This window comes from Cyprinus carpio, chromosome B5, assembly GCF_018340385.1.
Source record: "Cyprinus carpio isolate SPL01 chromosome B5, ASM1834038v1, whole genome shotgun sequence".
NCBI lineage: Eukaryota > Metazoa > Chordata > Actinopteri > Cypriniformes > Cyprinidae > Cyprinus > Cyprinus carpio.
The window spans coordinates 29,422,706-29,437,469 of NC_056601.1; the positions used below are offsets into that span (position 1 = coordinate 29,422,706).

At 34.6% G+C, this 14,764-nt stretch overlaps 1 protein-coding gene across 1 annotated transcript in view; it reads right to left on the reverse strand.

Annotated features, from left to right (window-relative positions):
- Positions 1 to 1,299: 1,299 nt before the first annotated feature.
- Positions 1,300 to 14,764, reverse strand: part of brinp1 (bone morphogenetic protein/retinoic acid inducible neural-specific 1) — a 161,346-nt gene continuing 147,881 nt past the window's right edge. The window contains exon 8 of the mRNA XM_042723074.1: positions 1,300 to 3,259. Coding sequence (XP_042579008.1) covers positions 2,119 to 3,259 — 1,141 coding nt within the window. The 3' untranslated portion in view covers positions 1,300 to 2,118. The remainder of the gene's footprint in view (positions 3,260 to 14,764) is intronic.

Below are 14,764 nucleotides of genomic sequence, written 5' to 3' on the forward strand. Positions count from 1 at the left end.
GCGGTACAAACAAGAATTGGTCTTCTTATTAAATATAGCATTTTAATGAGAAATAGAGTATTATTTGAAACATTCATTTTGAAGAAAGCCGATATAGTTATTTCAACAGAACAGCAGAAATTACATAAAGTACTTGAAAGCAGTTTCTCAACCCAATGAACGCTCTATCGGATAGTATGTCATACATGGTTTCGGTAACAGAAGTGTATGGAAGGCTGTAAGCATGTGTTAGTGTAGATCGTTAACAGATTTAGCTTGGACAAGGTCCATTTCAGCTGGTGACAATTCTCCAGATGAGGGCAAATGATTTTGTGGGAGACCTGTCATATTTACAGAACTTGTGCTCGAAGGGGGTTTGTGTCGCGTTCAATGGGCTGCGGTTAATTTGCTTTAATCTAAGAAAAGCTTTTGATTCCATGGCTATATCAAGACAAAATAGGTATTTACACTTATAATACACATTTAACTCTAATTCATTAACCAAGTTAAGTCTCCTCTCACTCTCGAAAGGTTATTTTCAGTTCATGCAGAGTACAGCAAGAAAGCTTTTGGCCCAGTTCCCACGAGTCAAGTGGCATGTGTTTAGATACAGATAGTAAAAAAAACAAAAAAAAAAAAAAAAAAAAAAAAAAAAAAAACCTGAAGGAAAAGCATTAAAGGGATAGATAACAGGCACTTAATAAGATTGAATAATAATGGCAAATAATAATAATTAATCCTTATAATAATGGCATTCTCCCTATTCTAGAAATAACTTCAGTGAAGGTTCTTTTGCACAAAAATAATACGACTACAACTACAAAAAAAAAAAAAAAAAAAAAAAAAATCAAAAAACATCACCCAAAATTCAACCAGGATTTTAGAGTAGAGAGATGAATCAGTCGACATGTCAAAAAGTTCAACCTGAATTGCATCAAGGAATATAAAACCCAAATCAAATCTTATAAAAAGTAAAGTCTACATTTGGTATACAAGCAGATTTTGAGATTAAAACCATCATAGATATTTTTAAGCTTTAATATACTGTTCTTGTGGATTCACTCTTGTTAATGAAAATGCAATGGCTTTACAATGTCATGCCATAATCCTGCAGTACATATATATTATTTTCTCTTTTTTTTTCACTGTGCTATATTTCATTAGAAAAAGACTGAAAAACAAAAATACAAAAGCAATTTATAGGACATTTCTCACAAAATGTGCCCAGCTTCTTCTTTTTTTTTTTTTTGTTTCATCTCTCTGAGAAATGTATGGCTTTATGCTGACCATTAAAGAAATGAGAAATGATCAAATTGTGTTCATGGTGCTGCAAAAAAGCTTGACACATCAGCGTACATTATGCGAAGCAGTACGGAACAGCATGAATTGATTATGTTCAACCATAGATACTGCACTCAGGCACCAAGCGACTCGACCTTGCTGAAGAACAAGAGCGCAAATCTGAAAATACAACAGAGGGAGCCCACACAAGATTCAGTTCACCTGCCGAGCGACAATAAACGGCAATCAAGAAAACTGGACATCCAGCAAGAAACAGTGGACGTCCGTACTGAACTCACTGCCAAGCTCTCTTACAGGGTGTTGTATGAAAGGACAAGATACAGAACAGTCAATGAATGCTCACGCTGTATAAACCTCATCTAAAAGATGCATGATAACAACATGAGAATGCCTCAAATTAATTACTATATTTTGGTTCTGCCCTTACATAGTTGTCATTAAACATCTCTAAAAACGTGTTAACCAGTAAAGAATGGCAGTTTAAGATGTACCTTTGTTCCCTCAAAGTAAAATCAAGGCCTCTGTGTCACTGGATGTTGAATTTAATAGTAATAGTGATCTTTTCTAGTATTCTTCTTTTTTAGGAAATGACAGACATGCTTAGACAAATATGATACAGTATTTTTTTTTTTTTTTAGTGAACTAAAATGATTTATCTCTGTATTTTTAGTTTCCATTTAACAATTACACTTACAAAGTTGTTAATAATACATCAAAAAAGCAAACCAAAAGGTTCCAAAACAAACGGAGAAATAAAATAAAAAGGATTACCTCTGTCTCTTTTTTTTTTTTTTTTTTTTTGTCCTCAATACAACGATTTTCTTTCTAATCATGCTTTCAGCAAAGTTTGGTAGTCAGATGGTCTGATTGTTTCAAGATTTCTGTATTGTACATGTCCAGGGCATGATTCACGCGTATCATCTCGCTGTTGTTGAGCTTGAGCCGATGTTTCAGCATACAGGAGAACAGGTCCAGCTGGGGCTTCCCAGGGGCCACCGGAGGGGCCAGACGGTTAATTCTCTCCCGTATGTCCAGCAGTAGGAGCATGATGGACGAGGACGAGTAGAACTGGGTCCCCTGTGTGTACGACTGATTGACCTGCTGCACGGCACTCCTCAGCAGGTCAGCGTTGAATCGCAGGCTGTAGCCGAACACTTGTATGTCGGAGATCTTGATGTAGATCTGCCGCTTGTTGGGGTCAGATAAGTCCACCGGGCCCTGGCCCGTGTCGTTCCGCAGGACAGTGGGCACCTTAGCACGGCTTCGCAGGTAGATGTGCACCGTCTCAAAGAAGGTCTTCCAGCGGTTTCCCAACAGCAGGGTCCAGTTAAAGCACTGCGAGTTCTGCAGTCGCACCTTCTCCCAGCGCGGGTATCCATGCTCACCGAACGGCATGCTCCAACCCTCCGAGTGGCTTCCGCTGAACGGGTTGACATAAACGAAGAACATGGGGTCCACACTGCTGTTGCGCATTTGGCAGATCTTCATGGACAGGCCTACGATCATGTGTAGGTAGTCCATGCGGTTCTTGTTGCTCTTGAGCGTCAGCGACATCCGCTTGCGCCACCGCGGGTCGAAGAAGGTCTCCAGGCGCACCTCGTTGCTGATGAAGGTCGTGTGGATGTGCAGCCGTGAGTCCATCTTCTGCAGCAGGTACTTGAGCTCCAGGTCCTGGAAGTCCAGGTCCGTCTCGAAGCTGATGAACTGCTCGCTGCGCTCTGAGTCCACGTTCTGTGGCTCGCAGCGTCCGCGGTACAGCTTGTAGCCCTTGTTGCAGGAGCCACATTGCGAGATGTTGGCAAGGCTGCACATAGCACAACTGTTGTTGCCGCCGATCACGCAAGGGATGGGCCGCTGGCAAAGGGTGGCCCCCGTGTGGCACACGCACGTGCGCTGGCTCTCCAGGAAGGTTCCCCAGAAGCCATTCTCGTTGCAGTAGAGGAATGACTGCACGCGGTTCAGCCACTGTAGCACTGATCTGAAAGCAGACAGATAACAATGCAGTCAAGGCAGGTGGGTAGAAGGATCCATTAATAATGCAGCATTAAGTCCAAAGGCACAAAGCTAGCGCCTCAGCCTCCTGACGTTTGTTACAGTCTAATCACTAAAATGTATAATGTATTCTGTCAAATTTTCCCAATGCACACCTCATCTTTTCTCTCCACGCAGGCATTTTGCCTTGTCATTTTGAAAGCCTTTGGAGCTTCTCTGCTTCAATAGGAGAGAACTGAAAGCCTGAATTTTGATTTCAGGGAGACAGAGTGTTAAAGGTTATGATGACATGCTAATGAACCCAGTGTAACAGAGTCAGATGTGGGATATTCCAAAATGCAATACCCCAGTTATCCCATAAGACGTTCTTAGAAACAAAAAGGCAATGCTACAGATACCACTCAATTCAATCAAACGAAAACAACAAAAGACACATTGCAAACATTTTGATGAATATAGATATTTAAGAAATCAATTCAAGCATTTGTTTGGCCGGTGTGTGAACATAAAAACACTAACATTTACCCTTTATCACTAAACACAAAAAAAATAACTATATAGATATGTATATTATTTGCTTAAAAGTGAATGTTTTTTTTTGTTTTTTATGAATGAACAAAAAATAATTCAAACAACATTTATTGGGCAAGAATTAAAACAAATTATAAAAACAAATAATAACAAATCAACACCACAAAAACAATAAAATGAATCAAAAACTAAACAATAAATCAATAATAAAAAAGAAATTAAAACTAATCAAAAATTTAAAATGAATCAAAAAATATCACATTTACTAATCAAATTATTCAGCTCAGTGAAGTTCATGCTAAAAAGTTAATCAATTATGAAACAAGTTCGTTTCAGTTTCAATTCATATTTTTTATTTGAATTTTGGGATATCACATTTTTAAAAAAAATCTAAATAATAAAAAATATAAGTTAAATTCACACCTTTGGCTGAAAACAACTTGTGTCATTGTGGCAAAATTGGCATTATTCAGCTCAGCTCAAATTGTCTTCTATTTCTATAGTGGCAACAATGTGATAAAATGAAAACAAAATTATAAAATGAACAGTGAAAGTAACAAATGCTTTAGCAATGAATTTAACAGGCATAATTAAGCATTAGAACGAATAAAGGGAACATTTACTAAACCTCTTTCTAAATACATAAAGACATTAAGCCAACTAATATGACAGTAACTGATGAAAATAATAAGATGATAATATAATATTTTGTTTTATGTAATCAATATTTTAATAATAATAATAATAATAATAATAATAATAATAATAATAATTAAAACAACAACAACATCAACAACAACAACAATTTTAATAATAATAATAATAATAAAAAAAAAAATAACAAAAAATATAAAAATTTACCTAACAAACCACAAAACCTGTGCGACCCAGTTTAAGTGTGATTCATCACAACCTAACTAATCATATCAAAGTTTTCCTATTTGAAATACAAACATCTCTGAAGCGTGATGCGCAATGGAAATTGAAAGCCTTCTTTAGTCACTTATTGTGAACTATATGCAATTTTTATGAACTATCAATGGTGAATTGAAACTGTAAACTTATAAGCATCTCTCAATAAATAAACACACAATTCAATCAATATAAATAAATAAAACAATACTACCAAAATAAATGTTATTTGATTTTCAGTTCACTCCTGATTACTTGACCAATAAAAGCTTAAGATTAGTCTCATTCAATTTGAAGCCACACGCAGCTGACTCATTTGTGACATTTAATATTGTATTTTTCATATTAATTCGCAATATGCAAGCTTTATGCAGTCTGACTCCCATGTGTTATATTCTCTAACTGCTTTCCCCAATATGGATTTCAGAGTGGTTTGCTGGTTTTATTTTGCACAATTATTTGTTTTGCTGAAACAAGTGGCTAACTTGAGTTTGCATCAGAGCACTACATCTACAAAAACTGTATGAAAAACAACAACAGAACTGAACAGAGAGTACATAATGTAGATGAAAGCAATATCTGCTAATGGATAATGGAGGAGAGGAGAGAGAACAGACTGTAGATGTAAGCCATACAGTGTGAGGAGGAGGCCTGTATGTAGGGTTCATTTCTTTGCTGCAAGTGATACTGCAACCTGTCAGATATCACCAAAACACAGTATGTGTTAGCTGTCTCCGTGTCGGCACTAGACTCCATTGGCGTGCTCTGAACATGTTAGTCAGACAGAGAACTTGGAAGCGTCTCTGTAACATGCAGGGTTATTATAATAAACCTAAACTAAAGCCATAAAAAGTTATAATAATTAAAGACCAGAAATAATACATATGCTAAACATGTAAAATAAAATATTTTACAAAACCTTAAATTATTTTATTTCATTGAGTTGCCAAAAAATTTTACTTGATGTACTAAACTAAATAAACCTAAAACTGAAATTAAAATTGATACAAAATTATAAAGACATAGCCTACAAAAACAAATACAATATGCCTATAAGACAATAAAGAGACAATTAAGTCTCTTAATCCCTAAAAGACATAAAACACATAAATGAATATGCACATATATTATACTAAATGATTATACACTTTAATAAATGACAAACATTTAAAATATCAATATATACATAAAAAAGTATTATTTTATTTCAGTTAATTGCCACATTTGATCCTATTGACGTAATCTCAATGCACTAAAATAACAAATTTTAATGAACTTTAATGAAAAAAAGACGTATTAAAAAAATAAATTATTATTGTTATTATTATTATAATTATTATTATTACTGTTTTATTATTATTATTATTATTATTAGATATTATTTGAAAAAAAAAAAAGTATAGTATTGCAGTGGTTTTACACAGAAAACATATATAACATTCTCATAATCACAGCTGCTAAGATGACAAAAAAAAAAAAAAAAAAAAAAGAAAAACACATAATACCAGTTAGGTAAAAATAAGCTGCACAAGCCCTCCTTCACAGCCTGACGTACAATATTTCAGTTTATACAAATTGTATATGTACATACACAAATGTTAAAAGCACATAAGTGGCTATTGTGTGGGTGTAAATAAGGGTCTTTCTCTATCATCTGAATGCCCATCATCAGAGCCACGGTTTATCAGGTAGAGCTCAGAGCAAACAACAAACATCCATTAATTAAAAGCAGCCAGTACTGTAATGTTGGGGTTTTGCATAAACTGAAATGACCAGCATGGTGTGCTTATTCGTTTAATTGCATCATTTGATTTGATTAAATATCACACTGACTTTTGTGATGCATCCAGTAGTCAAATGGCAGAGAAATCCCTGAGGCGTGGATCTATCTGTCACTGCAGCAGCTGCTGTGCTTTTGCTCTGGTCAGAGCAATTTATCAGACTCGGCATTAAAGGCTGTTTACATCTACATAAATACAGTATGAGATTCAGGGGCGGATCTACCGGGGTGGCACGGGGTCACCCCACCTGCCACCCCAGAATTATCACAGAATAAAATAAAAGTCTTGTTTAAAAAAACATAAATAGTTTTATGTTTTAGGTTAGATGTTCTAGGTCTATGCTAAAGTGTTGCTAGGATATTCTGGGTGGATGCTAGGCTCTTGCTATGCAGTTGCTAGAGTATATGGTTGATGGTGTGTTCTGGGTGATTACAGACATTCCCAGTTTTCCCACCTCTGTTCACAACAGAAAATCAAACATTGTTTTCAAAACTGATCCAGTTTCAGTGCTTTGATATTATTGTATTCCTTTCTAATGTTAGGAAAATCAAAAGTTTGTGTTGCTCTTAAACTTAAATTATATCATCCAAGTAGCCCACAGTATGTACTGTAATATTAATAGAACCACTTGTATCCTTTTTTTTTTTTTTTTTTTTTTTTTTTTAAGATCATGTATTGACTTGGTGCCATGATGGATTTGGAAATGTTGTCATTTATTTTTCATTTTAAACAATGTAGCTGATTACTTCGTGGTAATGCAATAGGCTATTTGTGAACACAGTTGTGTATGTCAGGCCATAAATCCCCAAAAATTATACACGGGTGCTTGCTTTGGTGTAGCCACCACTCATAGATCCCATGCCATCCCTTCTCCACCCTAAAAATTATTTTCTAGATCCGCTCCTCATGGGATTCATACTTATGTTTCACACAAGAGCCCTTTGATGTCTTTGTTTGGCATCAAAGTTCAGTTCATTTGATTTGTATAAATGCAGTTTGTCTTAGGGTCCTGAACAGGTTCAAGGAACGAAAACCGGAAACAAACTAAATTTTGACAGGAACAGAACCAGAAACAGAAACAAAATAAAATTTTATAGTTCTGAACAGAATCGAAAATTTTAAAGGTCATTAACCAGCCAATAATGTTATTTTATCGTTCCATTTAATATTTGCTGTCAACCAATCGCGAATTCCAGTAGTAGGTTACGGCCTAAGCAATTGTGAGCTGATGCTTCCAGCGAGTGAAATGCCCATCCACGCTCAGCTGTGAACTCATCATAGGTAAGTCGCAATGTCAGTGCACCAGCATTAGAGTTTATCTGAGGATAGTGTAAGATGGATTCAACAGATCACATGCACCTGCAGCACTTCTGTGAATGGAGAAAACAGAATAAAATTATAGGCTTAGAAAAAAGGAGTATATAGGCATATACATGAAATATATTTAACTTAAATCATTGACAGATTAACAAAACTAAAAAAAAAAAAATTGTAAGTTACGGTTCATTGTGATGTGTTCCAAAGTTATCGGAAAGGAAAACGAGACAGCTGTAGTTTTCTTTATTTTGCAAAAGCTTTACAGTTCTATTAATTTTACAGTTTTATTTATTTTGCAAAAGCTTGACAAAGCCTAGCCTATAATTAATTATATTTTAGCATCCAGATACATTGCGAATATGTTAACATTTGGATTTGTGCCAAATGAGAGAGGTAGGCATCAGTTTCACCTTAAATTGACATTTTTATAGAATGGTAAAAATACAGAGGAACGCAGTAACAGAAATGTTAAAATATTGATTCTGCTTGGAGCTTTCTGACTGATATTTTTTATTTATTTTTTTTTTATTTATTTTTTTCTCAAGCCCTGGTTTGTCTGCAGTTTGGTGTTAACAGGGCTTAACAGTGTCAGGTATCATGTGCAAACTGTAAAATATATTTAGGAGTACATGTGTGTAAAATATAAAAAGTAGGTCTCTGCGATCCATAATTCAGTTTATTTATTTGTTTATGTAGTAGTGGTAGTAGTAGTAGTAGTAGTAGTATTGATTTATTTATTTATTTTCCCCCAAAGGTCATAAAAAGTCAAATATCCTCAATTTTATAACAAAAGTCTTAATTGAGGTCTTAAAAAAAAAAAAAAACGGAATTGCTTTTTGGCTTGTGATTATTAAACTTCAAAAGTCTGTGATTTAATGCAATACATATTTGAGTGCTGCAGGTTTCAAGTAAAAACATGGCACTGTTGCACGTTTTCAAGGGTCACGGTTTCAGAGCAGTTGGCAATCAATGAATACCACACATTAATGCCAAGAGATTGATGAAATATGACTATGTTTACTTTATGGAGTTTATTATGTATTGTGTTTTAAAGGGTTGTAACAGTGCATATTTTATCTCCCTCATCTGTTTGATTGAGCAGCTGGAAGTATTAATAAAGCATAGACATTTCAAAATTAAAGTCCTGTAGGTACAGAATTCTGGGTGTGTTTGTAATTAAAAGTCCCACATTATGGAGAACACACTCTTCTCTCTCTCTCTCTCTCTCTCTCTCTCTCTCTCTCTCTCTCTCTCTCTCTCTCTCTCTCTCTCTCTTTCTCTCTCGTTGCTATTGGTATTTTGGTTATTAATAAACTGTATCTGGCATTTGATTAAATGTTTAAAGTATATGTCATTTCATAATTATTAAATAAATAAATTTTAAAAACAAAAATAAAAAATTTTCTCTTAAAAATGTTTCCTCATATCGCTTTATTAAGAAAAAAAAAAAGTAATGGAAACACTTTAGTATAGTGACCAATTCTGACTATAAAACTAGTTGCTTATTTGCATGCCTATTATTAACATATTGGCTGTTTATTAGTACTGACAAAGCACATATTCTGCATGACCATATTCTACATCCCTAATCCTACCCAATATCTAAACTTAACAACTAACTTACTAACTATTAATAAGCAGCAAATTAGGAATTTACTAAGGTAGAAGTTATAGTTAATGGTGAGAATTGGACCTTAAACTTAAGTGTGACCAAAATAGTGTGTTTCTATAGTTATTTATGTGCTCCTAGACTTTTGAAATTAAGAACACATGTGCTGCTTGGGAAAAAATAAAAATTAAAATTAAACGTCAAGCCCTGGTTCATTTGAACTCCAGTAAGACTGCAACTGAAAGCAAGCTGCCATGAGTAACGGCATATAATTTGCACAGTTTCATGCTCCCGATAACACTTTTTAAAGTATTGCTCATAGCTGCTTGTCTCGAAATAAATTGCCTTCGAAGCACAGCTCACGTTTTTTGCCTCATGTGTCACATCCTGAAGACATGTGCTGTTCTAGGAGTGTGGAGATTTGGAAGTAAATTGAAATGGACAAACAGTTTAATAACAGAGAGAAACCGGCATCATCCCTTCAGAGTTATTACAGTGGTAAACAGCTGATGCTGACATCAAGGATGATTTCAGACCTCATGGAAAGAGACGTATGGGAGCATGATGAGGCTGAATATCGAACAAGCAATCGAACGAAGTGTGGAAACAGCCTTAATAGATCTCTTATTGGGAATTTTAGCCAACAGGACATTTTTAAGGTTACCTGATCATGGACTCTACTCAGGGAGAAGAAACAATAAAAGCAAAATATTCATGTAAAACTTGCATCAGCTTTTTCTCAGCCAGGAATAAACAGCAGCTGACTTTGAGACGCTTCCCTAAAAGTAGAAACTGCACAATTTGCAAAAGGCCAATAATTGAGCAAAGACGAGCCTATACCCTAGCACACATGCCTCTGCCCGGGTCTATAGACAGATAATCTACTTAAATTACATCAAAAAAAGAACAGAACGAAAATCAAAATATCACTATAAATATATATAAAAAGAGGATAAAATACACACTAAATACACAAAAAAAAGAAAAATCTACCGTAATCTACTTATCATAGAGTAGAAAAATGCTGCTCTAAAACCATGTCAGCGTGACCACCAGTAAGAAAATCTGCATTTTATTTGAGCACTTTTTCTGTTTTGTCAATGCAAGTGTTACAAAAATGTGAGCAGTTTACTGTCAGTTATAATGTATTGCTGATAAACAATAAAAAGCATTGAAAACAATGAAAAAGCATTGAACCAACCAATAAGTGACAAAGCTTGACATGAAAAAACAAAGCACAAATCATCTGCTATTCATTTTTATGCAGCATCACTTAGGATGCATGAGAATAATATATCCACATACAAAAAAAAAAAAAAACAAATCATCTGCTATTCATTTTTATGCAGCATCACTAAAATAATTGCGTCTGACAAAAAAAGAAGCAAAAAAGAGAGATAAACCGGTCGCTAAAATGCACATTAAGTGTCATAATTATGACTTCCGAACTCCTAAGTAGGAGCTTCCAAGGAAAACTTGGCAGTAATCACAAGTAACCAAAGTTTGGAGCCAAATGAAGTTTTCTTCCTCTAGATAATTGGTGTGCCATCAAACTGGAAGCAGCGTGTCTGCAGAATGGAGTTAGTTAGCTTCTATCTCTGGAGTCTATGGGGTGGATGGAGGCAGTTTGCTGCTAATAATGAGCAACGGGAAGCCGCTCGGTGTCAGCAGGAAACTCTTCCTCAAGTGAGCAGCCATCTTTCTTCATCAGGGCCTTCGGGCCAAAGAGCAGGTCAGCGGAGACAGAACGGACATCCTGAGTGACAGCACAGCTAGCACAACAACATCGCTGATATATGCCGTTATTTAAGGCTGATCTGAGCTCAGATGCTTATAATACAAATACTTTCAGCTCTGACTAGATAAGTAAAGTACATCAGATAAATTCTTTATCAATACAGCAAGCTATGTTAATGAACTTGATGGAAGAACTGTACATTATAGTTAAATTAATTCAATTCATATCTTAAAAATATTAAAAACAAATCAAATCAAATGCCTCTAATTCTTGATATCTGTTGTGCATCAATATTGTCTATCTTCAGAACTTGTCACAGGTTTTATATTTTGAATGCTTATGTTTCTTGGGTTGTCATATAGTTGTGTTGAATATAATGACGTGTCTTTCAGAAAACCGATGGCTGGCAGCAATAACAGTAACAACCTTCCCAACAAGTTTTCAGCCTACGGTTACAGATGCAAACTTTTTACATGCTTAACAAGTTACAATTTACTTGCAGCTGAAAGTTTGTAATGATCACTGCTAGAAAAGTTCACATTAGTTGGACAGAACAAAAAAACAAACAAACAAACAAACAAACAAACAGTGGGTACAGGAAGAATCACCACCCTTTAAAATAATCTCAATCAACTATCAAACTATCTATCTATCTATCAATCAAACAAACAATCAACTAGTGGGTATCAGGAAGAATCACCACCCTTTGGAAATAATCAATTTTGTTATCCAGCTTTATTTACCCAGTTAAAATTATTACATGTAAGTGAAAGACATTTTCAAACATGTCACTTTATTAAGTGCAACTGATTACTTTTGAATAACTTTAGGTGGCAAGTTACACTGTCAAAAGATCTCTATTGAATGTTGTATTTTGAACACAATCTTAAAACCTAATCACATCATTCACCTTAAAATAAAACCAAAACCTAAAAACAAAATTATGGCTTTATAAATGCCTACAGGCACAGTGAAGTATCTTATTAAGAAGTGGAGGGTATTTGATACAACACAGGCGCTCCCTGGATCAGGACACTGCTCCAAACTGGATGAAAGAGCTGGGAGGAAACTGATCATCTATCTATCTATCTATCTATCTTATATCAATCTGATCTAGCTGCAGGAATTTCTATCTATCTCTCTATCTATCTATCTGCATGTGAAAACAGGGCTCACAAATTCTCCCACACAATGTGGTAAAATTTGGCGATCCTTGAGGCAATCACAGGCAGCAGTGCAAAGCTCATTCAAAAAAAAACTCTATAACTTCCTGAAACAACCACATTCAAAAATGCAAAATGTGCAAATTTGGCGATCCTTGAGGCAATCACAGGCAGCAGTGCAAAGCTGATTCTTTTATATTTATATAAAAAGCAAATATTATTAAAAAAATTATTTAATAAATTTTTTTAAACAAAATTCTAAATAGCAAATGATAATTTCTAAAATGATTGCATATACAAAAAGAAACAAAACTCAGGTAAAAAGCGCCTTTGCTGTTGAGGCTGAAGGCACAATAATTAAAGGGAAAAAATCACCCCTCAAATTTGGGGCAAGAGGCGCCATTTTTTAAAAATAGCTGGCTGACTTTTCCATTTGTTGACATGACATGGCTAGATTCAGTTAAATTGTGGAATTTGTTGACAGACATGGCTAGTCCACAGTTGGTAAATATCATATATTAAGTTGGGTGTCCACCATAGAAGATAAAATATTGCATAGTCTAGATGTGCACAGTTAGTTTGTTACTAAACAGTAAAATCTATATTAAATTATTATGGTGGTTCAAACAGTGCTTTCAAATCTTATAATACCTTTTTCAGTTTTTTTTTTTTTTTTAATGACAGTATATTTATTGAAAAAAAAAAAAAAATGCATATTATATATTTTAATGACAGTATATTTATTGAAAAAAAAATCACTCATTTATCAAAATAAGCACAACATTTGCTAAAGTGATTGTTTTGAACAAGTATTAACTTTTATTAAAAAAATAAACCACTTCCATTATATTCCCAAACAATATACATAGCCATTTACCCCATGTGTGGGGTAAGAGGCCCTCTTTGCCACCTCATATAAGATTTTTAAACAAAATAAACCACTTGTATGATATTTTCACACAATATACATCACAAACATGAATGCAAATATTCAGTTAAGTGGTATCATAGGGCTGTAAAAAGCTATTTTTTGTTAACTATTTAACACTAGAATCCAGAAATAATAATAATGGTTGATTACCAAAAAAAATTACTAAAAAAAAAAAAAAAAAATAAAATAATAATAATATATAATAATATATAATAAAACAATCCAGAAATATATAACACATTACATCTGCTTTATGAGTACTGATATTTGATACTACCACAGCTGAATTGAACAATTAGTAATCAATGCATTAAGTATGTTCAGTTGAACTGCACACGTTTGTTTCTATCCGAAGTATTAACTGAAGATGAGGTGTTTAACCATGGGGACTGTGGACTGTGTTCAAACTCTATGCTTTCCCCCAGATATTGTTTACCATGACAAATCGTTACCCCTGCTGCTTAGTTTATTCAAATGGGATGCTAATTTTGTGCACTGTTATCAGTTAGCTAAACTAGCTGCTCTGACTTTGAAGTATGAATCTAGTATGTTGCACATAAACAGAAATAGACTCTCTCCCCCAGCAAAACAACACTCTACTTTGAAGTCCAGTGTTTAACAAATTAGCCCCGACAATCCTAGGCAACTTTTCTATTTGCCGCACGCTGAACCGATAACATTCCTGTACTTACCTGGAATTAAAATAGTCCATTGCGTTCTGTATTTTCTCGTATCTCCTCCCTCCCCTCTCCTCTCTGCTCTGCTCGGCTTTGATAAATTGCCATCAAACGTCCTTGATGTGAGCCCCAAAGAGCTCTGACTCTGCTCTGTTCGGCTTTGATAACGCTTCAGCACAGACCTTGTCAAAGCTGCCACTGGAGCGTGGGTGAGCCACTTCCACATTAGTGACAGTTGATGCTCTCCAACTCCTTAACCGTATAAACAGTTTTTTGTCGTTTATTTTAGAGTTTGATTTATTTGCATTTCCTGAGTGTGCATATTATTCTCTGTTTGATAAGTCAAGTTTTTTTAGCGGACAGATAATTTTATTTGTCTACGTTTCAGGCGGTGATTTTAACACTTTTAAATAGATCACTGCACTCTTTAATTTCACTACAGTCAGAAAGATTGCTCTTTTATTTATCAACAGTACGCTTCATTAGCAATCACATATAAACCTTGAAAGGCTCATCTCATGGCTTCTGACTATAAAGTCAAGTCACATTTGTTTATATAGCACTTTAAACAATACATATTGTTTCAAGACAACTTCTCACTCATTAACAGGGAAATAGCAGTGCTGTTGTAAAATTCATAATTATAAGCAAACTAGCTGTAAAGAACAGGGTACATTGGGCTGTACATTTTATTTTTTTTTTATTTTTTTTATTTTTTTTTACTTCTCTTAGAGTGAAGATACAGAAGATAATAGTGTCATTATTTAGCTAAATTATGATTCAGTTCAGTTCAATAACAATGCCAAAGTCAAAATGATCAGTTTTTAAATAA